The sequence below is a fragment of the Microtus pennsylvanicus genome, chromosome 2 (assembly GCF_037038515.1).
Source record: "Microtus pennsylvanicus isolate mMicPen1 chromosome 2, mMicPen1.hap1, whole genome shotgun sequence".
Classification (NCBI taxonomy): domain Eukaryota; kingdom Metazoa; phylum Chordata; class Mammalia; order Rodentia; family Cricetidae; genus Microtus; species Microtus pennsylvanicus.
This window is the reverse complement of record NC_134580.1, coordinates 105235695-105256378: the sequence shown is the minus strand read 5'-3', so window position 1 is coordinate 105256378 and position 20684 is coordinate 105235695. Positions and strand designations below refer to the sequence as shown.

At 43.7% G+C, this 20684-nt stretch overlaps 1 protein-coding gene across 1 annotated transcript in view; it reads right to left on the bottom strand.

Annotated features, from left to right (window-relative positions):
- The window catches only part of Snrnp200 (small nuclear ribonucleoprotein U5 subunit 200), a 30531-nt gene extending 12911 nt beyond the window's left edge, over window positions 1-17620 (bottom strand). The window contains exons 1-20 of the mRNA XM_075962080.1: window positions 17449-17620; window positions 16668-16831; window positions 15642-15813; window positions 14088-14280; window positions 13052-13107; window positions 11278-11376; window positions 10165-10317; window positions 9927-10026; window positions 9178-9314; window positions 8601-8684; window positions 8348-8521; window positions 7887-8024; window positions 7358-7513; window positions 6663-6833; window positions 4697-4890; window positions 4377-4500; window positions 2094-2243; window positions 1602-1712; window positions 564-695; window positions 220-408 (exon numbers count right to left, since the gene is read on the bottom strand). Coding sequence (XP_075818195.1) covers window positions 220-408; window positions 564-695; window positions 1602-1712; window positions 2094-2243; window positions 4377-4500; window positions 4697-4890; window positions 6663-6833; window positions 7358-7513; window positions 7887-8024; window positions 8348-8521; window positions 8601-8684; window positions 9178-9314; window positions 9927-10026; window positions 10165-10317; window positions 11278-11376; window positions 13052-13107; window positions 14088-14280; window positions 15642-15813; window positions 16668-16831; window positions 17449-17493 — 2742 coding nt within the window. The 5' untranslated portion in view covers window positions 17494-17620. The remainder of the gene's footprint in view (window positions 1-219; window positions 409-563; window positions 696-1601; window positions 1713-2093; window positions 2244-4376; window positions 4501-4696; window positions 4891-6662; window positions 6834-7357; window positions 7514-7886; window positions 8025-8347; window positions 8522-8600; window positions 8685-9177; window positions 9315-9926; window positions 10027-10164; window positions 10318-11277; window positions 11377-13051; window positions 13108-14087; window positions 14281-15641; window positions 15814-16667; window positions 16832-17448) is intronic.
- Window positions 17621-20684: the final 3064 nt, after the last annotated feature.

Below are 20684 nucleotides of genomic sequence, written 5' to 3'. Positions count from 1 at the left end.
TATTAAATTATATCTGTTGTTTTGAGCTGGTCTGGTTATTTTAGTGTATTGATCGAATACACATTCACTTACACAAGAAGCTTGCCCTGCATGAAGTGTTGTGCAGAATTTGAGACACTGTTGCTGGCCCTCAATATCCTCACAGGAGGGGCACACCACTCCAAGTCTCTTAAGGCATTAAGGAAAAGTGTAAAGCCCCAAGGACAAAGACAGCCCTACCTTTGCATTCTGGACGTTCCCCAGCACAATTTCCGCATTGAGCATATCAGGCAGCTTTGATACCATCTGGCTCTCAATAGGAAGCTGCTGGTTGAGGAGGGAGAGGTAGTACTGTAGCTCTCCGTGAGATGTGATGAGTATACCTTCACCCTTGGTGTCATACTGAGGGCGTCCAGCACGGCCCAGCATCTAAATCAGAAGCAATAAAAGAAAATGTTATAGTAGAGCTTTGGACAAGAGTCTACACACTTAGAACTTGACCTTGATCTGCCATCTTTCCAACATCCTTGTGCTCCAGGCCAGGATGTTGATCCCACTGGGAATCACCCTCAGAGGCTCGGTACCTGCAGAATGTCCAGTGCTCCCAGCTCTGTCCAACGCCCCTTCTCTGGACTGTACACCTGGGTGCCTTTGATGATAACTGTATGTGCAGGGAGATTTACACCCCAAGCCAGAGTTGCTGTGGAAACTAAAACCTAAAGAGGCAAAGGAGGGCAATGAGGAAAACATACCACCACAGCACGGTCACATGCCTGACTTGTCTGGCTTCTGAACTTAGCTGGGGTAGGAGTGGATATATGACTCAGGGCCCAATGTGACACTGGAGCAAAAAAAGAGTTGCTTCAGTCCCTTATATACTTAAGAATACACCAAGGTTCCAGAGACAGGTATAGGTCAGAAGCTTAAACCTATATAAACAACTTAGTTACAAGATACTAGAAATCATTATCTCAGAGGAGGGAAAGAGTGTGGTCCTAGCCGGGCGATGGTGGCACACAACTTTAATCCCAGCACTTGGGAGGCAGAAGCAGGCAGATCTCTTGAGTTTGAGGCCAGCCTGGTCTACAAGAGCTAGTTCCAGGACAGGTTCCAAAGCTACAGAGAAACCCTGTTTTGTGTTTAAAAAAAAAAAAAACAAAAACAAAAAACCCTGTGATCCTGACGCTGTGAATTACAGTGTGGAGTTCTAAGAAGCACCCATCTAGCCATCTTCCCTCATGCAGTGTATGAGGTGTTGGGAGAGACAGCATAAGCACAACCTTCCAGCCTGTGCTAGCAGGTCCAGGTATCAAAAAGTCTAGGGATGGAGAGTAGCTTAGTGGTTGGTACATGGACTACTCTTGCAGAGGACTGGGCTTCAGGTCCCAGAACCCACACCTGATCACAATGTCTAACTCCAGGTTCCAGGGGATCTAGTGTCCACTTCTGGCCTCTGAGAGCACCTGCATGTGGTGTATATAAATTCATGAAAAACATACACACACACATAAATGAATGTTTAAAAAAAAAAGTCTAAGAATCCTACTAAGGGCAGAGCTATTGACATTTCAGATGCTCTTAAGTCTACATCACCTGCTCTTCCGAGTTTTACCCCTCCTCACCTGAATATGTTTGTCAGCAAAAAGATCTTCTACCAGTGTTCGGTCAACTCTGGTCATGCCTGCATGATGAATAGCAAAGCCATAAGGCAACAGATCCTTCAGCTCCAAGTTCTGTGAACAGAAAAAGACCATGAAATGAGGAAGCCTCCCTGTGGAACTCCTCCAGGGCCAAAGGAAACCTTTCCACAGGAGCCCCCATAATCACGTATCGTGGCTTTTTACAAAAATCTATGAACTTAGGTTTGTATGTGTGCCTGTGTGTGGCATGCATGTGGAGGTTAGAGAACAACCTCCACTATTGAGTCTCTGAGATTGCACACAGGCCATTAGGCTTGGCGCAGGCGTCTTTATCTGAGTCATCTCCCTGATCCCCAACTACTTTTAACCTATTAGAAACAGCAGCACTTGGTGCACAGTCCCAAAGCAATCGATCCAGCAATATGGAACCAGTCACCAGGCACAAGCCCCAAGAAGTAAATGGCCCTTTCTTACCTTGCACTGTTCTGCTTCTGTACGAAGGACTTCAGTGGAGGCAGAACCCTCTCGAAGAAACAGACCCAAGGTGTCCTTCTCCAGGCACATGTCACGAATTGCCCTGGCCGTCTTCCCAGTTTCTTTGCGAGAGTGGACAAACACCAGAACCTACGGAGAATCGGACTATAGCTTAGGGATGGACCTTCAGCAGCTACTCTCATAGCACCAGGGCACTAGCTGTAGGAAGCAGAGGCTGCTCCACTATAACTAGAAGCCATGCTAGTTTGGAAAGAAGTCTAACATGGCTGATGGTACCCAAAGGGAAGGCGGGTATGGTGACTCTACCTATAATCCCTGCATTAGAGGTTGTGCCTAAATTCCAGGCTAGTCTTACTACTCAGAGAGCTCAAGCCTAGCCCGGGATACATTGCAAAACACTGTCTCAAAAAACAAAACGGAACAACTCAAGGGGAAGGAATCTACCAAGGACAGTGACACAGCCTTCAGCTGAGAAACTAAACTAACCCTAGAATTCTACCTTCAACAGCAAATTTAAGTATACAGCATATGAAGATTCAGAGACCTTAAATAAGATATGTTCAGAGCCAAACCAAGTCTAAGCCAAATAAAGATGTGTTTGCAATATAATAGTAAAACTATGGGACTGAAGAGGTGGCTCAGTAGTTAAGAACACTGGGTGATCTTCCAGAGGACCCACATGCAGCTTACAACTGTAACTCCAGTTCCAGGGGATCTGGCATCCTCACACAGGCATACATGCTGGCAAAATGCCAATGCACATAAAATAAAAATGAATTTTTAAAAAATATAATAGCAAAACAATTATTTATAAAAATGTTTAGGAAGTAAGTTTGAAACTAGTACCATATTATAAGAAACACAGTCCTAAGATTTAGTGTTCTGAAGTCTTGTCATATAAATTCCTGTGCTTTTTATCAGAAAAAGAAATGCATAACCTCTTATCTCTTGCTGTATTTAACAATACTAACCTTTGTTCAACTTCCAAATACAATGTGCTTTCATTAGTGTTTTGAGACAGGATTTCACTATGTACCCCTAGCTGGCCTTGAACTCAAAGAGTTGGTATTAAAGGCATGCACCATCATGCCCTACAGTTTGTTGGGTTTTTGTTGGTTTTTTCGTTTAATTATTTATTGTGTGTGTGTGAGAGAGACATGCATGCATGCCACAGCACACCTGTAGAGGTCAGAGGAGTTGTCTTCTCCCTGTGGGCTCTGGGATCAAACTCAGGTCACCATTCTTAGAGGCAAGCACTGTCTGCTGCAGAGCCATTTCACTGGCCTGCTTTCATTAGATTTTTTTTGTTTTTTCAAGCCAAAGTTTCACTGTTTAGTTCTGGCTGTCCTGGAACTCACACTGTAGATCAGACTGGCCTCGAACTCACAGAGATCCTCCGTCTCAGCCTTCAGAGTGCTGGGATTAAATGTGTGCACCACCACTGTCCAGCTGCTTTCACTAGATTTTAATTTGCAGCTTTATTTTTACTATCTTATAGACGGACTGATTTTTCTAGTTCCACTACCTTAAAGGAGAGGAATATTAATTATAAAACTATCATTAGTGATCACAGTACTATTCAGATGATATTTCATCTAGGCTACAGTAATAGCTGTTTTCAGGAAATGATCCATTCCTTCTAAGTTACCAGTTTATTTATTTATTTATTTTTATTTTATGTATATGAATGTTTTGTATGTGCACCATGTAAGTGCCTGATGTCCACAAAGGCTAGAAGAGAAAGTCAGATCCCCTGGAACTGGAGTTTTCCAGACTGCTCAGAGCCTCCATGTGGGTGATAAGACCTGAACCTGGGTACTTTGCAAGAGCAGCCAATCATCTCTCTAGCCCAGAAGCTGGCCAATTTCTGAATGCAGAATTATTCAGAGTATTCCATCTCCTATTTATGCAGTAATAGAAATTGAACCCCCAGGGTTTGCACATGCTATGTCTATGCTCTACCACTGTGTTCTACCCTAGTCCCCAATTGTTCCTTTGATTTTGTTTTATTTTCTTTTGTTTTGGAGGGGAGGGTCTTTGTATAACCCAAGCTGGTCTCCAGCTAGCTTGAAGTCTTTCTGCCCTAGCCTCCTAGGTTGTGGTATTAGAGGATTGTACCAACTCTGCTAGATCCTGACCATATTTGAAGGCAAGTTTTGCAGTAATAATTCATGTCATTTATGACAACTGGTGATTCATGCTATTACCCTGCCAACTTTGCTTATGTCAAAAACAGAAAAAGTTCAAGAACCATCAACAGACCTGATTTTTTCCAGCATGTTCCATGATTTTCTCATAGACTATTTCATTCATGATCTGGAAACGCTTGATAGCTTTTTTCTCCGTGATGCCCACATATGTCTGTTCCAGAGGCACTGGGCGGAAGCTAGAAGTTCAACAGTTAGACAAATGACATTTCCAGCAGAGAATACTGTGAGGAAAGAAGTAACTTTCCATTGATCTAGAAGCAATAATGCTTTTTAGAATACACATAGGACCCCTAAAACTCATTTAGTATGCTCCTTAGAGACAGGAAGGGGACAGGAAGACTGACTTGGTAAAACGTTTCCAGTCTCTTCTACCTGTTGTCGAAATAGAAGAGGCCCTTGGCAGGGTCAACACGCAGAAAGGTAGCCACATCTTCATAGTTGGGGAGAGTAGCACTAAGACCAATGAGTCGGACATCTTCTTGGGTCATCTCAATGTTTCGGATGGCCCTGGCCACCAAAGCTTCTAAGACAGGACCTCTGTCATCATGTAGAAGATGGATCTCATCCTAAGGAAGCGAAAGACAGAAAGCTATACCAGAGATATAGCATCCTCCCTTGAGATTAGTCTGTTATAGAAGTATATAGCCTAAGACACCTAGTGCAGATAAAAACGGAAGTCCAAGCCAGAGTCCTAAAGAACTAACACAGCTTTTAGTAGGAATTAGCATTGAGTGTAGACTGCTTAGGCACTCGTGAGTGAGTCCTCAACTTTACCATAAATCTTACACATATATGATGGTTCTAACCAGGTTTTATCAAACAGGTCTTCACTTTTGGACAGGACTCTTCATCAAGAACAAGAACAAAAACTACTAGGCTTTATTTACAATAAAGCTCCCATTGCCAAGAGCAGTGCTTCTCAGATACTGTAAGCACTAAAGACCTGGAGGTGTTATGGAAATGAAAATGGAATTCAAAGGCATGGGCAGGCCAGGGGTTTGGCACTCCTAGGAAGCAATTATGCGGGCTGCTATAGAAGCATGGAGGAGCGAAGCTCTAAAGGAGACTAGCAAACTTTTCTTCAAGGGCTGGACATCCAGTACCACACATGCAATACCACAGGCTTGTGAGCCATGCAACTCTTGTTACAAATACTCAATTCTGCCAGAGCAACACGCAGGACAAGAGAAGCTAGAAGCAGTACATAAATCAATCTACACAACTGTGTTCAATAAGACAAAAACTTGTAGCCACAATTTGCTAACTCCCACTCTGAACTCAGAACATGAACTACTTTCTTAGACATCATAAAGAAGCAACCTTCAGAGGCCAGTGAATCGGCTCAGTGGGTAAAGGCACTTACCACCAACCCTAATGGCTTGAACTTGATTCCCAGAATATATATGATGGAAGGACAGAACTGACTCTCACAAGTTGTATTTTGACCAACCTACACGCGCCGTGCATACACACACACACACACTATATATATATATAAAATCACAGAAAATTTAAAAAATGCAATTAATTAAAAAAAATCAACACTTGGCTCAAAGTTCATTTCCTATAGATCCTTCTATGTAAATGGAAAGCAATGTCTCAATTCCTTACTTGTCCTGACAATAGATTATTTATAAAGCATTTCAATGTTCTTGTAAAGACAAAATTATTTTTGTGTGTTTCCATTTGATTCAAATTATTTCAAATTATTCTATAAAGTGAGTCCAGAACATGAGAGACCTGCCTCAAAAAAAAAGTGGGAGATGGCAAACATCACGCACTGACTGGAAGGGAAGCCTCTGGGACATGCAGATTCTGGGTCAATGGTCACAGTAAAGCTCTTAATGGCTCATATGACGGAATGTGCATATAGAAAGGCCTTGAGGAAGAGAACTGATAAACAACACAGCAAATCCTCCCCTGTTGGAACACAGTCCAATACAATAATGGAGTCACGTGAGAATTCTGAGTCGCTGGTAAAAAAACTCCAAGGAAACAAGACACCAGTGCCCTCAGTTTCTTCAAAAACATGGAGCTGTTCTTGGAATGTGTTTTCGTGCTCCTCCCATGTGCAGTGGGGAGGAGCAAGCTTACTTCAGCTGTTTGTATTCATATGCCTCTATGGAAAAACATGTTTTTGCCACGTGTGGCTTATCTTGGTAACTGAACACCTTAGTCATGTGATTTTCTTAACTCTCAGAGTATAAACTGTCTGATGTTCTCAATAAAGTTGGCTTTAGTCCGTCTCATTTTTAGGCCCTGTTCTTCAAGGTTCACCCAGCTTGACCAGGTTCCCTGACCACAGGTGATCTCTCCTTCATTCACTCTCTCCACTCACCAGGACAATGAGGCGGACCAGCTGAGTATAGGTGCGCTCCCCGCCTTTGCGTGTGATGATGTCCCACTTCTCAGGGGTGCAGACAATGATCTGTGTGGCACTGATTTCTTCCTTGCACAGCTGGTGGTCTCCAGTCAGCTCAGCAACAGTGATGCCGTACGTGGCTAGGCGCTAGAAGAACAGACACCAGCAACAACACGTGATGGGCTTCAAGGTCAGCTCAGGGGCAGGGAGTTTGCCTACTGTGTGAAGTCTGCTAGAAGGTGCCTGAAGGGCTGGGGACCAGGAGAAGGTAAGTATCCAAAGAATCAGGAAAGGTGAACAAATATTAAACAAGTTCAGTTCCACTAAGGGGGAGGAGGCAAAGGCTCTCGAGGAGCCCTACACGAAGTAGGAAAATGGAACTGGAGTAACAGCCCACAAGCTATCAAACATATTCATGTGCCAGAAATATTTCAAGATGCATGACTCCAAAACCACTATGGAGATGATCAAAGAAAGATGGAGTACGTGTAAGAGAGACCAAGACATTTTTGCTTCAGAAATTACATGGGTTGAGTTCTACCTTGGGAATGGCAAAAAAAAATCCAAAGATTCCCTAACAACAACAACAACAACAACAAAAGTGATACAGAGACCCCTCCCCATGATATGGACAGCTGCAGCCACTACCTTCTAGAGAAGCTATGACATACCTTTCCAAAACTGCCCACCATCTCCTGCACCAAGGACCGCATGGGAGCTATGTAGATAATCTTGAAGTCATCCACATTGATAGTGCCATCCATGTTGATGTGTTTCCCTATCTCCCGGAGCATACACATCAGGGCCACATTGGTCTTCCCAGCACCCTAGAGGCAGGTCAGAGACAAAGTTTATTCAACTGCTATGGCTACTGCCCTGACTTCCATGGGCTAGCACCAAAACAGAGAAAGAATTGACCTCTGGATTGCCCATGTCTTCCATAACAGAATAGAGAATAGCCAGGCATGGTTATGCCACCCTTTAATCCCAGCACTTGGGAGTCAGAGGCAGAGACACAGACAGGCAGATCTCTGTGAGTTTAAGGGTAGCCTGGTCTCCACAATGAGTTCTAGGACAGCCAGGGTTACATAGTAAGACCATGCCTCAAAAAAACCATAAAGAAAAGCCTGGTGTAAAGATTAAGATTCAACTTGCCACCAAAACATTTCAGGACAGAAAAAGAAGGCGGGCAATGCTTACAGTAGGAGCACACAGCAGCAGATTTTCATCTGTCTCCAGGGCAGCACGGTAGAGTTTACTCTGGATCCGGTTCAGTGTTTTGAAGCCCTCAAATCCTGCCTGGGCATACTTTGGCAGCTTCTCCACAGGAAGCAGTTGCTAGAAGGAATGTTCCACAATTTAGGCTATGGCATCCTTCAGCAGGCTGTTCATTCTTGTAAGATTTCTTATAAGATTACCATGATATCATGACATGATTCCCCATAATTTCATTCCCTGGCAATCACTGTTCATAATTCTCTATTATAAACCTGTACAGAGAGATCACTAATGCTTCCTTGTCTCAGAATGGGAAAACACTGGAACAGTTTCCACCTCTAAAATAAAGTATCCTCGAGACAGCTGACATTTTAGTCAATGGCCAAAAGCCAAACTGGAAAAGAGGAGAAAGAACAGGGAGTTGAGAAAAGCAATACACTCACTTCTTCTGAGCCGAAGGGCTTAGGCTTTAAAGCTGGCACGTGCACCTCTTCGTAGCCCTTCCGCTGGCGTCGGAAGGACCCATCAGGGAGCTGGCAGCGTTTGTTGGCCATGAAGTGGCTCCCTTGTGTGAAAACAAGGTCCTCCAAATCCAGAACCTGCCGTGGAGCCAGAGCCTGGAAACAGGCAAAACAGTAACAGGCTGAGCAGGTGAGCTTTCCACCCACCACAGCCTGGGATAGGCCGGGCACTCACCTCTCCACCCTGGTCCAAATCCATGGTCTCCAGATCGGTGTCCATTCGGGACTGACGGACTCTCTCTCTCCGGGACCTTTCTTCCTGAAGCAGGGACACAGAAAAGGCACAATGATTATCACTCTCCTAGGTTGTTGTCCCTTCTAAATCCTTCTGGGTTGGGTTTTACTCACAGGTGCTAACTCATGTGTCCCCAAACCCAAAATATCACTTTATTCTGAAACCTGAAAGAAACTGCAAAAACAAACGAACAAACACCAAAAAAAAAAAAAAAAAAGGAACAAACACAATGAAGGTGCAATGTTCTGACCAGGATGTCAATAGTAAACAGCCTACAACTACTGGCCAAGGCTACACCTAAGGCCTGAAGTATGGTGCTCTCTATGAGCCAAACATGCTCCGTTCCTGGATTGTAATAGACAGGCCCCCATGGGTGCTAGGTGAAGACAGTGCCACAACCATAACAATGAGTGTGCTGACTCTACTTTGCACCATGACAAGCTCTAGAACCCAAAGATATGCTTTATTACCTCAGACACTGAAAGAGGAAGGAGAAAGAAAACAAACCAGCCCTCACTCTGATCAGGTCTTCCTTCTCAGTCTCATGGAGCTGATAGAGGAACTTAGAAAGCTCTGGGTCGGCTTCCATCTTTCCCATGATCCTTTCCTTTTCAGCTTCACTCTGAGCACTAGCCAACAAGGTACAGTATAAAACTGCCAAACACAACAGGCACAGAGAGGAAGTGGAAAAGAGAAAATGAAATAAAATCAACTTTTATTTCTAAACATAAAGAAGATAATTAAATGCTGAAGCCAAAGAAGCAACACAATTCATTCACAATTGAATATGCAGATGAAAACACACACACGACACACACTATCCAGCCACAACTGAATGCAGACAGACAGACACACACACACACCACACAATCTGGCCACAATTGAATGCAGACACACACACACACACACACACACACACACGACACACACTATCCAGCCACAACTGAATGCAGACAGACACACACACACCACACAATCTGGCCACAATTGAATGCAGAGACACACACACACACACACACACACACACACACACACACACTATCTGGCCACAACTGAATGTAGATAGACAGACAGACACACACACACACACCACACAATCTGGCCATAATTGAATGCAGACACACACACACACACTATCTGGCCACAAATGAATGTAGACAGACAGACAGACACACACCACACAATCTGGCCATAATTGAATGCAGACACACATACACACACACACACACACCCCAAGCAAGCAAGAGCAGAACACAGTCTACTCACTCATCATCCTGTGCTGCCGCAGCACTTTAATGAAGTCAAAAGTGTTGAAACCAAGGAGCAGAACGAGTTGGTTCTCACATTCTCGGTCGTCACTTGCTGTCTGGAGAGAGCAAATAACACCATCAGTCAGAACAGAGCCATCTGCTTCTTCAAACACTGTCCTTGCATTGGTGTCCCTGAACAAACACTGTTCCTTCCTGACAAGACACATGAAATAGAAATACCATCTAGGCCATACCTTCAAAATCTCCAGCACCTCATCTGCCTTCTTCTGCGACACAATGGCATCATCATAGAAACGACTGAGCTGTCGCTGCAGCCAGAATGCATCGATATCCCGAGGGTGCAAATCCTTCTTCTTTGAACTCATCAGTTCTCCGGAGGCTACAAGCTAAGGAGGAGAGCAGGCACTCGGCTCACTAGGGCTCTTCAGCACACTGCAACGAAGCTACCTGTGACCCTACAATTGCCTTCTAAGGCCTTTCCAGAAGGAAACAGCTCTATAACACTGAATTCAGGATCATACCATAATAAGATTTCGTTAGGCCACATCTTTGGGAAGAGTAACAACTGACTAAAATCCTAAAATAAATAAATAAATAAAAATGCTAACTGTTTATGGCTCAAACATCTGTATGTTTATGGTGGAACATCTGTAATCCCAGAAATAAAGAAGCTGATGCAGAAAATTTCAAATTCCAGATCAGTCTGAGCTGTCCATGAGGTTCTACCTCAGAAAACACACCACGCACACACATGTGCGCGTGCGCACATACACATACACACACACAGAGGCTAGTAGTTCAGGCCTGCACGGACTATACAGTAAGTGTTAAGTCCAGCCTGAGCAACTCAGGCCCTTTCTCAAAAAAAGAAAAGTTTATTTAATGCAAAAGCACTCACTATGCAGAAATCAGTAAGTTTAACCGCTAAGACAACAAACAAAGATACTCGAATATTGTTGTTACTGCAGTGGTATCTACATATCAAATTTTTAAAAATCAAATTATCCATCAAAAGGAAGTCTGGAAAACAGACACAGGTATGCCCATAATCCCAGAACTTGAGAGCAAGACATATTAAAAGTTTGAGGCTAGCCTGGACTGCAGAGAAAACTCCTGTCTCAACAAAACTCTAAACAGCCCAAAGAGATGAAAAAAATGAGAATCAGTCAGTGGCAGAGCACTTGCCTAGCATGCCCAAAGCCCTGGATTTAGTCTCCAGAACTTTCCCCCGCCCCTGCCCCTCAACCCCACCAAAAAAACCAACCACGGCCCAGTGAGTATTTCAGTAGGAGGAAGTGCTACATCCAGAAATAAGCCGGCCACAGCAGGACAGAGAGTGTACTTACATTAGCCGAGAGGGTACAACGCACAACAGCCTCATCCCCTTCCATGTCGTCATCAGAAGCTTCTTCACGGACTTCCCCATACACATCTTCATCGCCTTCCTACGGAGACAACTCCATCTCAATATAGATGTGGGACAGGTTCTGCGTCATACAGACCCTGTCTTTCTATCACTCTAAGTGAGTTCTGTGGTCATAACAATGGCTTTGGGGTGAAACCACCTGTGTATTGAAAGCAAGATCACCCAAATTCCAGGAACACTAGAGGAACGACCATTTGGAATGGGCTTGTTAGATGTGTCTGTCCTCTTTTCTGCTTCTCACCTTAGCTGCCACAGTGACAAACACCGGACACAGACAAACTCAAACTAAGACTACTGGCTAGCAGAAGAGCTGTGAAGATGGATACCCAGGAAACAGACTGAGCCGGCACTGCAGACACCATACTTAATTTGCTCATCACTGCATCTACTACTCACATTGTGGAGTGTGTACTTAAAATAGCATCATGTTCAATAACTAGCATGAAATAAATGTAAGCAAAAAATCCTGTGTCAGGTTGTTCCTAATTAAAACTACCAATTAACTATTCTATAAGAAGGGACTTAGCCATCTATAGCATTTTTTTTATATAGTTTTACAAAAAGAGAAACTGAGGCAAAATGACCTGCCCCTAGATACAGGCTCAAACTCAAGATTGCTTGACTCTCAGTTCAGTGCTCTGCCCTCTAACTCTCCTGTGTCAGCCCTTCTTCCTCTCTGATTACAAATTTCAGAAACCGAACTCACCCAGTGAAAACTCTAAACTACGTTTTTACACTTTAGAGACAGAATTTCACTATGTAGCCCAGCTAGTCTCAACTCCCGACTGTTGGGGTTGCAGGTATCTTGCTACCATTCCTGGTTTAACTTGTTGTTTTGTTTTGTTTTTTTCAACCATCCCACTCATTCCTATTTAGTTATAATCTAGAAGTGGCAAGCATTAACCCCAGCAGCTGCTGTAACAGCTAAATAGCCAAGTATAAACTAGGTCCATACTCCTAGGAAATCATGCTTTCTTTTGAAACTAGCAGTTAATACACAGTACTAAAAACGTAACAAATTATTACAATCAGGCAAAAACACTATAGCAGGACACATCCTCACTGAAGATGTGCTGGATCTTTTTTTCCTTCTCTATCGTGTTCTCGACAATTTCATACGTGTAGACGATACTGATTAATCGTACCTCATCCTCCCGTCTCCACCTATCCTCCTCTTTCCTACACATCTGTTTCTCACATTCATGTTTGTTTATTTTGTGACCCATTGAATTTAATCAGGGCTGTTTGTAGCCATGGGTTTGAGGCTATCCATCCAAGGCCAGCAGGCTCAGAAGAGGCTACACAACTGAAGACAATGACCTCCTTTCCATCACCTATCAATAACCAATAGCTAGGCAGGAGAGAGCAGCCCCATCGCTGGCTAACTTTATGATTCCAATAGCTGTGTTGTGCCTAGAGGATGGCATTTTTCAGTTCTTCTCCCTAGTTTTCTGGTCTATCTGATTTATTATAAGCTGTTAATTTGCATCTATTGGTTTAAATTAACTTTTAAAAAAGCAAAAAACTAAAGTTAATCACAGTAACTTTTTAAGCAAAATAAGACAAACTTTCTAAGCTAAACACAAAACACTATAAAATATTAAGCTAAGGATTTCAGTACACAAGACAGGCTCCCATCACCTAGGTAACTTCACAAAGCAAAACAGATGGGATGCATTTACTTAGTCACTCACCTCTTCATCAGACTCAAACTGGACATTCACACCATAGGTCTCATCAATGTTGTCATCTGAGGAGATAAGGAATTACAAAGAGAGGGCAGTGAATAGTGGAGACACTTGAGCCCATTTCCTCAACTGCCTGGTTTGCTTACTCTCAGGTCAGACACACAGACTTAAAGAACATGAAAACCAGCACCCAGGCCTCTCCAACCTGCCAACCTGGATTCTGCCCTGCTCAGCTCCTAAACCCTTCCTGCTCTCTCCACACTCTACATAATAAGTCTCAGAATAAGAAATGGCTGCCATTGGGGGCTGGAGAGATGGCTCAATGGTTAAGAGCACTGACTGCTCTTCCAGAGAACCTGGGTTCAATTCCCAAAGCCCACATGGCAGCTCACAACTGTCTATAATTTACGTTCTGAATTTCAGAGGACCTGACGCCCATGGGAAAACACCAATGCACATAAAATAAGTAAATTTTTTAAAATATGGCTGCCAGGGTTGAATAGATAACTCAGACAGGGTTTCTCTGTAGCTTTGGAGCCTGTCCTGGAACTAGCTCTTGTAGACCAGGCTAGCCTCGAACTCACAGAGATCCGCCTGCCTCTGCCTCCCCAGTGCTGGTATTAAAGGCGTGCACCACCACCACCCGGCTCTCTATTTTTAAAGATGGGTTTTTGTTGTTGTTGTTGTTTGTTTTTGTTTTTTTAGAGACAGGGATGCTCTGTGTAGTTTTGGAGCCTATCCTGGAACTCTCTCTGTAAATCAGGCCGGCCTCGAACTCAAAGATCCACCTGTCTCCCAAATGCTAGGATTAAAGGCATGCACCACCACAGCCTAGCAAAGATGAGGCTTCCTATGGAGTTCCAGTAGGCCTAGAACTTGCTATGTAGACCAAGCTGACTTGTTGGAATTATAAACCTATGCTAGCATAAAATAGGTTATGGAGACAATGCTATTCTGAAATTTTAACAATGACACTGAGTGCTCACTAAGAAAGACCAACAGTCACAAAATGTCATCAGGACACAAGGGCTCAGGTACCTACCCATATTCTGGATCTCCTTGTCTCCACCGTAGTCTGTGATCTTCTTGCCCAAGTTTACCAGCACATGGTATCTGGTGTCATCTGTCTGACCCAGCAACAGGTCAATCTCCCTTCTTCTCTCCTTGTCTCGAAGTTTTTCATTCTTCAGGACAGCCAGAACCTCATCAGCTGCCCCACAAAGGATATCACGAGGCTGAAGAAAAAATACAGACATTTACTACAATGATATGTAGAAGGTCACTGACCAGATTTGTGGCAATAGGAAATAAACATATCTTCAAAATTACATGCGCTGGAGAGGTGGCTCAAAAATTAAGAGTACTTGTTGCTCTTGTAGGCTGAAAAAATCGTAACTCAAGTTCCAGGAGATTTGGTGCCTTTTCCTGATCTCCAAGGGCATCAGGTGTCACGTGCACACGCACACACGTAAACAAAACGATCATACACATAAAAAGCAATGTAAACAATAAAAAAAAAGGAAGGAAAATCTGCAGTATCCTAGACTTTGACGACATTCACCAACAAGATACAGTGGCCTATGCCTGTATTCCTAGCACTTGGGAAGAAATAGGACCAGAAGTTCAAGGTCATTCTAGAATGCACAGTGAATTTGAGGTCAGCTTGAGCTACATGAGACCTTGTCTCACACAAACAAAACTAAAAATTAAAAAGACAGTAGGGCAGTAGTAGCACACAGCTTTAATCCCAGCACTCAGGAAGCAGAGGCAGATGGATCTCTGAGTTCCAGGACATCCTGGTCTACAGAGTGAGTTCCAGGACAGCAAAGGCTACACAGAGAAACCCTGTATTGAAAAAAACAAGCAAATAAACAAGAACAAAAAGACTAATAGATATCTGCTAAGGATGAGATCCTGGACCCGGTCCGCAGAAAGGGGGGTGAGACACTAGGAAGTGAGGTGGTCTTTAAAAGCAGAACAGTTTGCCACAAATCTCCATGTGAAAGAGGCACTCGGCAACTTTCCCCTACCCTGTCACACTTTCACTAACTCTCTGCTCACATATCCTCTACTCCCCACCTCACTAGAGAACTTGAAGGGACTCCCAATCTAATCCTAAGTGTGCAACAGTTCAGGGCAGATTTGGATTTATGTTCTCACTGACAAATGCTGTCTCTCTGACTTAGGCATCTCAGGTCTCTCTTCTATGAAATTGAAAATGAATGTTAATAGCACAGATTCATAGTTAACACTCTATTCTGTATACACTAAGTGCTCAGGAAGTATTAGCCATTTCTACAAAATGGTATTGCCTTCTGCACCCTGCTGGGAAAATTCAGATTAAGATTCTTCTAGTTGGACTAAAAAGATGGCTCTGCAGGTAAAGGTACTTTCCACCAACTCCAACAATTTAAGTTTGATCTCTGAGTCCCACACAGAGAAAAAAGAGGACCAACTCTGAAAGCTGTCCTGACTTCCGTATGCATCCTGCGGCACATAGGATAAATGCATGTAACTCATAATGTCACCAAAAGTCTTGTGCTACCACCCTTTTTCTTTCCAAACACAAGATCTCATCCCCTGGTTCCAGACTCACCTGGTCTCCAAGAGCAGCCTGGATGAAGCTGAGCAGCACCTCGTAGGTCTCCCGAGTCTCCTTAGTCTTGGGCTTATAGATGATGCCCACCATCTCATCGATGCCCTCCGACAGCAACGTATAGCCTTTCATCTTGTTGATGTCGTGCCGGTCCTCGTCACGCTTTCGTCTCCTAGTGGACATACAATATGATGCTGAATAGGAGAACTTTCCGCTCCTGAGCCAAGTTTACCCTTTCCATACATCTAATATGTAGAGGCAGGAACATGAGTCAACAGAAGTAATTCCCGCTTGACCTCTTCATCATTTGAAGAAGCATTTCTTTATCCTCAGGAGGTGATTATATGATGGTATTTCAACTGGTTTTTGTTGTTTTGGTTTTTTAACCGTTTACTAGCCAGAGAGGCTAGGCTCCAGAAGAATCTATTTCTAGTGACTCCCAATAAATAAATAGAAAAGCCAGATTATAAAAAGCGAAGGACCAAGGAACACTGTTTCTCTCAAATTTCAACAACTCTTCTCGATTATAACCACTAAACTAAACAGGGTCTGGGAACTGCTGAGACGTCACAGAAAGAAAAGGAGAAAGAAAACATAGTCAGAGAATATATAACTTTTGAAATGAATCTACCAAGGTGAAAAAAGGAAGAACAGCAAAACAAAAGCACCAGGAAGTGGGCAACAACCGCAGGGAGTCAGGTTAAGAAGCTTGTAACAGGGATGGTGGGGCTGAATTACTAAGACAAAAGAGTAACAAGAGTCTTGAAACTAGTTGGTGATGGCCTGGAGAGAAGGCTAGTCAGGAGCAACACTGCTTCTGGAGACTACCAGGGTTCAGTTCCGAGGCCCCACACTGGGTAGCTCACTACTGCCTGAAACTCCAGTTCCAGGGGATCTCAAACAGTCTGCTAGCCTCCACAGGCATTTGCATGCGTGTGCCCATACCCACACACACATGCACATAATTTAAAAAAAAAAACAGACCTTTAGGTTAGGAGAAAAATACAACATCCCACTGATACCTACTTGGCCCTTCTTTCTTCCTGCATCTGTGGTTTGGTTCGTTGAGCCTTATCTCCCATACGGGTTCCTTCCAACTTCCCAACCAGGGACAGAACCTCTCCTGTTGGTTCATCACGGCGGGTCCGGTCAATGAGAGAGCGGTCAGCTTGGAGCACAAGATTTGAGTTCTGAAAAGATCAACCTTAATCAAAACTTTGATATATAAATATTTTTGATTCCTGTTATCACAGTAACACTAGAAGATGGGAAAATACTGGAATAAAAAAATAATCCTCTTAGCCGGGAGGTGGTGGCACGCACCTTTAATCCCAGCACTTGGGAGGCTGAGGCAGACGGATCTCTGTATGTTTAAGGACAGTCTGGTCTACAAGAGCTAGTTCCAGAACACCTAGGACTGTTACACAGAGAAACCGTCTCGAAAAAACCAAAATAAATAAATAAAATCTCGTTAATAGGGAAACAGTATCACATAATGCTATGCACAAGCACTGGACTGTCTGGTAAAGTGAACGATCAACGTTCCTAACAGTATCCATAATAACCCACATTTAGGTAAAGTGTTAAGCAGATTGGGGATAACAAGTAGAAGGGACGGTTTAGCGCTCAGGAGCCGGGGTGTGTGTGTGTTGGGGGGGAATCTCCTGAGTCCGCACGTGCCCTAAACTCCACTGGGGTTATTCCGTCGTGTTTTAATCCAGCCTTCACCCAGACCTGATTTCCCCTGGGTGTCTGTGGCTCTCCACGAGCTCCCTAGCCCGCAACCCTCCTCCGAGACTTCACGCACCGCCTTGTACTCGTACTGCAGACTGCGGGCAGTCACATCCGCCATGGCTGCCGATGCTCCTGGAACTCAGGGTTCTACTCTTCCACACGCTGCGAACCGCCTCGACAAACCGCTCCGGCCCGGCAGGAACGACGCAGGACCGACGTACGGGACAGAAAAAAGAAACGGACTTCCTTCCGTTTCCGGGACGCACGCTGAAAGTGATACTTTCGGGTGAATACGCACGGCTTCTGGGCGGAGTTTGCAGACAATAGTACATCCGGGTCATGGGTCCGGTGGACCGACAAAACACACGGTCCTGAGTACTATGGTTCCAAGCAGCTCTACATACGGCAGGGCTAAGACCGAAACCCTTTACAGAATGATGTTAAAAGTCCCTTTCTGTAATACTTTTGCTTTCTCAGATCAGCCGTCCTGCAGGCATGCAGACAACGGAAGCTCAGGAGCTCCGTTTATTAAGGATAAGGAAGCTGGCCTGGCGGTGATGGCGCACCTCTTCTGGCCTGCAGACATGCACACAGACAGAATATTGTATACATAATAAATAAATAAATATTTTTTAAAAAAAGCCGGGCAATGGTGGCGCACGCCTTTAATCCCAGCACTCGGGAGGCAGAGGCAGGCGGATCTCTGTGAGTTCGAGACCAGCCTGGTCTACAGAGCTAGTTCCAGGAAACTTTAGTCCCAAGGGACCTGATGCCCTCTTGTGACTCCTGAGGGCACCAGGCATTTATGCTGTGCACAGATAAACATGCAGGCAAAAAACCCATACACACAGAGTAAGTTTAAATGAAAAAAATTAGGACTTTATTCAAAGTGCCAAATGTTTGAGAATGCAATGAATTAACATCCAAAAACTCTGATTTATATATCCTCTCCAGTTAGCAAGTTTTACTGAGTGAACACAAAGCGGTCACTCCAAAGTTTATACTTGTCCCCGTGACCTTGGCTTTGAGATTTGTCATGTTGCCACTTTCTCCTGCTGGCCTCCTGCACCTTTTCCTATTATGGTATTTCTCCATGCAGCATGGACAAGGACCACATGCTCTCTGCAGGTCACAGTGACTTGCATTCTCCTGGTATGCCATCTGGATTCCTGGTTAACTCAGAACAAACATGGTTAGTAGTGTACATGCTGAGCTACTTAAATGTATAAATGGAGGATTTTTTTCTACAATATGAAATGCAGAAGTACCCTTATTACGTAGAAGATGACAGTGCCCCAGCCATCATGAATATTTCCTTATCATTCCCCACAGTAAGCAGTAAATTGCTGTAGAATAATGCTCTTGTTCACTGCAAAAAATTATCATTTGTATTGGTTTAATAAAATGCTGATTGTCGAGGAGCCAGGCAAGAAGTATAGGTGGGGTGATGAGACTAAGAGAATTCTGGGAAGAGGAAAGGTAGAGACGTAGTCGTCAGCAAGATGCAGAGGAAGCACCTGGCGGTGGCACACACCTTTATTCCCAGCACTCGGGAGTCAGAGGCAGGTGGATCTCTGTGAGTTCGAGGCCAGCCTGGTCTACAAGAGCTAGTTTCAGGACAGGCTCCAAAGCTACAGAGAAACCCTGTCTTGAAAAAAAAAACAAGCCTGGCGGTGGTGGCGCACGCCTTTAATCCCAGCACTTGGGAGGCAGAGGCAGGCGGATCTCTGTGAGTTTGAGACCAGCCTGGTCTACAAGAGCTAGTTTCAGGACAGGCTCCAAAACCACAGAGAAACCCTGTCTCGAAAAACCAAAAAAAAAAAAAAAGATGCAGAGGAAGCAAGATGAGAATGCCTTACTGAGGAAAAGGTACCAAGTCACATGGCTAAACATAGGTAAGAATTATGGGTTAATTAGGCAGTGGTGGTGTACGTCTTTAATCCCAAAACTTGGGAGGTAGAGGCAGGCGGATCTCAGTGAGTTCAAGGCCAGCCTGGTCTGCAAAGTCAGTTCTAAGGCAGCCAAAGATATACAGAGAAATCCTGTCTCAAAAAACTAAAAATTAAAAATAAAATAGAGTAAAATAAAAAGCCACATACAAGATGGAAAATACACAGAGAATCTGGATAGTGTATGTTATTGTGTTGTCTTTGAATTGTTTGAGTGCTGGGAAAGAAGCAACAGCTGCTAAAAAACATTTGGTTATAAATGCTGCTGGATTAATCCTATATATATATATATATATATATATATATATATATATATAACGCCTTGACTTCAAAATTTAAGTCAAAATATGTTATTTTTGAGAATAAGTTTTGCTTTTGTTTCCACGGGAAATGAGAGGCTATGAATTCATTCTTGGTTAAGAAAAATAAGGTTTGGTCAAGGAAAACCCCTGAAAAATCTCCAATGGAAACGGATGGCCCAGATGATCCAACTGTTTTTTTAAACCATGCAACAAAACCTTTATTAAATTTTTTTAACAGGTTCAGCTGTTATTGAAACTTGTAATTTCTAAACTTGAATTAGGACGAATGGCCACAGTGCAGAGTAATGCCACCATTGCCCACTGGGAATGCAGACTGAAGAATTAATAGCCACCCTGAGACAGAGGACCAGGTGCAGGGTGGACTCTTTCTGGACGCTGTAATCAGAGAGAGTGCGGCCATCTTCCAGCTGCTTGCCTGCAAAGATGAGTCGCTGCTGGGAGCGGAAATGCCCTCTTTATCCTGGATCTTGGCCTTGACATTCTCGATGGTGTCACCGGGCTCCATCTCCAGGGTGATGGTCTTCACCTTCACGAAGATTTGCATTTGGACCTGTTAACGAATGTGATGAAACCACAAAACGCCGAGCACATAGAATCACCAGGATGTGAAGACCTCCGAACTGCACAAAGCCTCTCATCACTGATCCAACGTTTTAGAGCACCTCTGTTGCAGATTCTTCTGAGTTCTGCATCCAGAACAGCTTCAAGGCTGCTAGCTGAGATGATCAAGCCTCACAGAATACTTCAGTCAGGATTTGACCATAATCTAAATTTTCTTTGGGACCCCATTAGATTATCAGTGCCCCCAATCAGCAAGAAGTAGCCTAGAAAAATACACCCACATTCCCCTCAAAAAATTGATTATGGATGTTTGTCTTTGTTCAGCATGTAAGTTACAAGTTGTTATAGGTAATGGTCAGGGATAAACTAAACAAAGATTAGATTAAGGGTCTTGTTTTGAAAAAAAGGGGGAAATGCTATGGTATAACACTCTTGTACACTGTAAAAATTTGTCACGTGTATTGGTTTAATAAAAC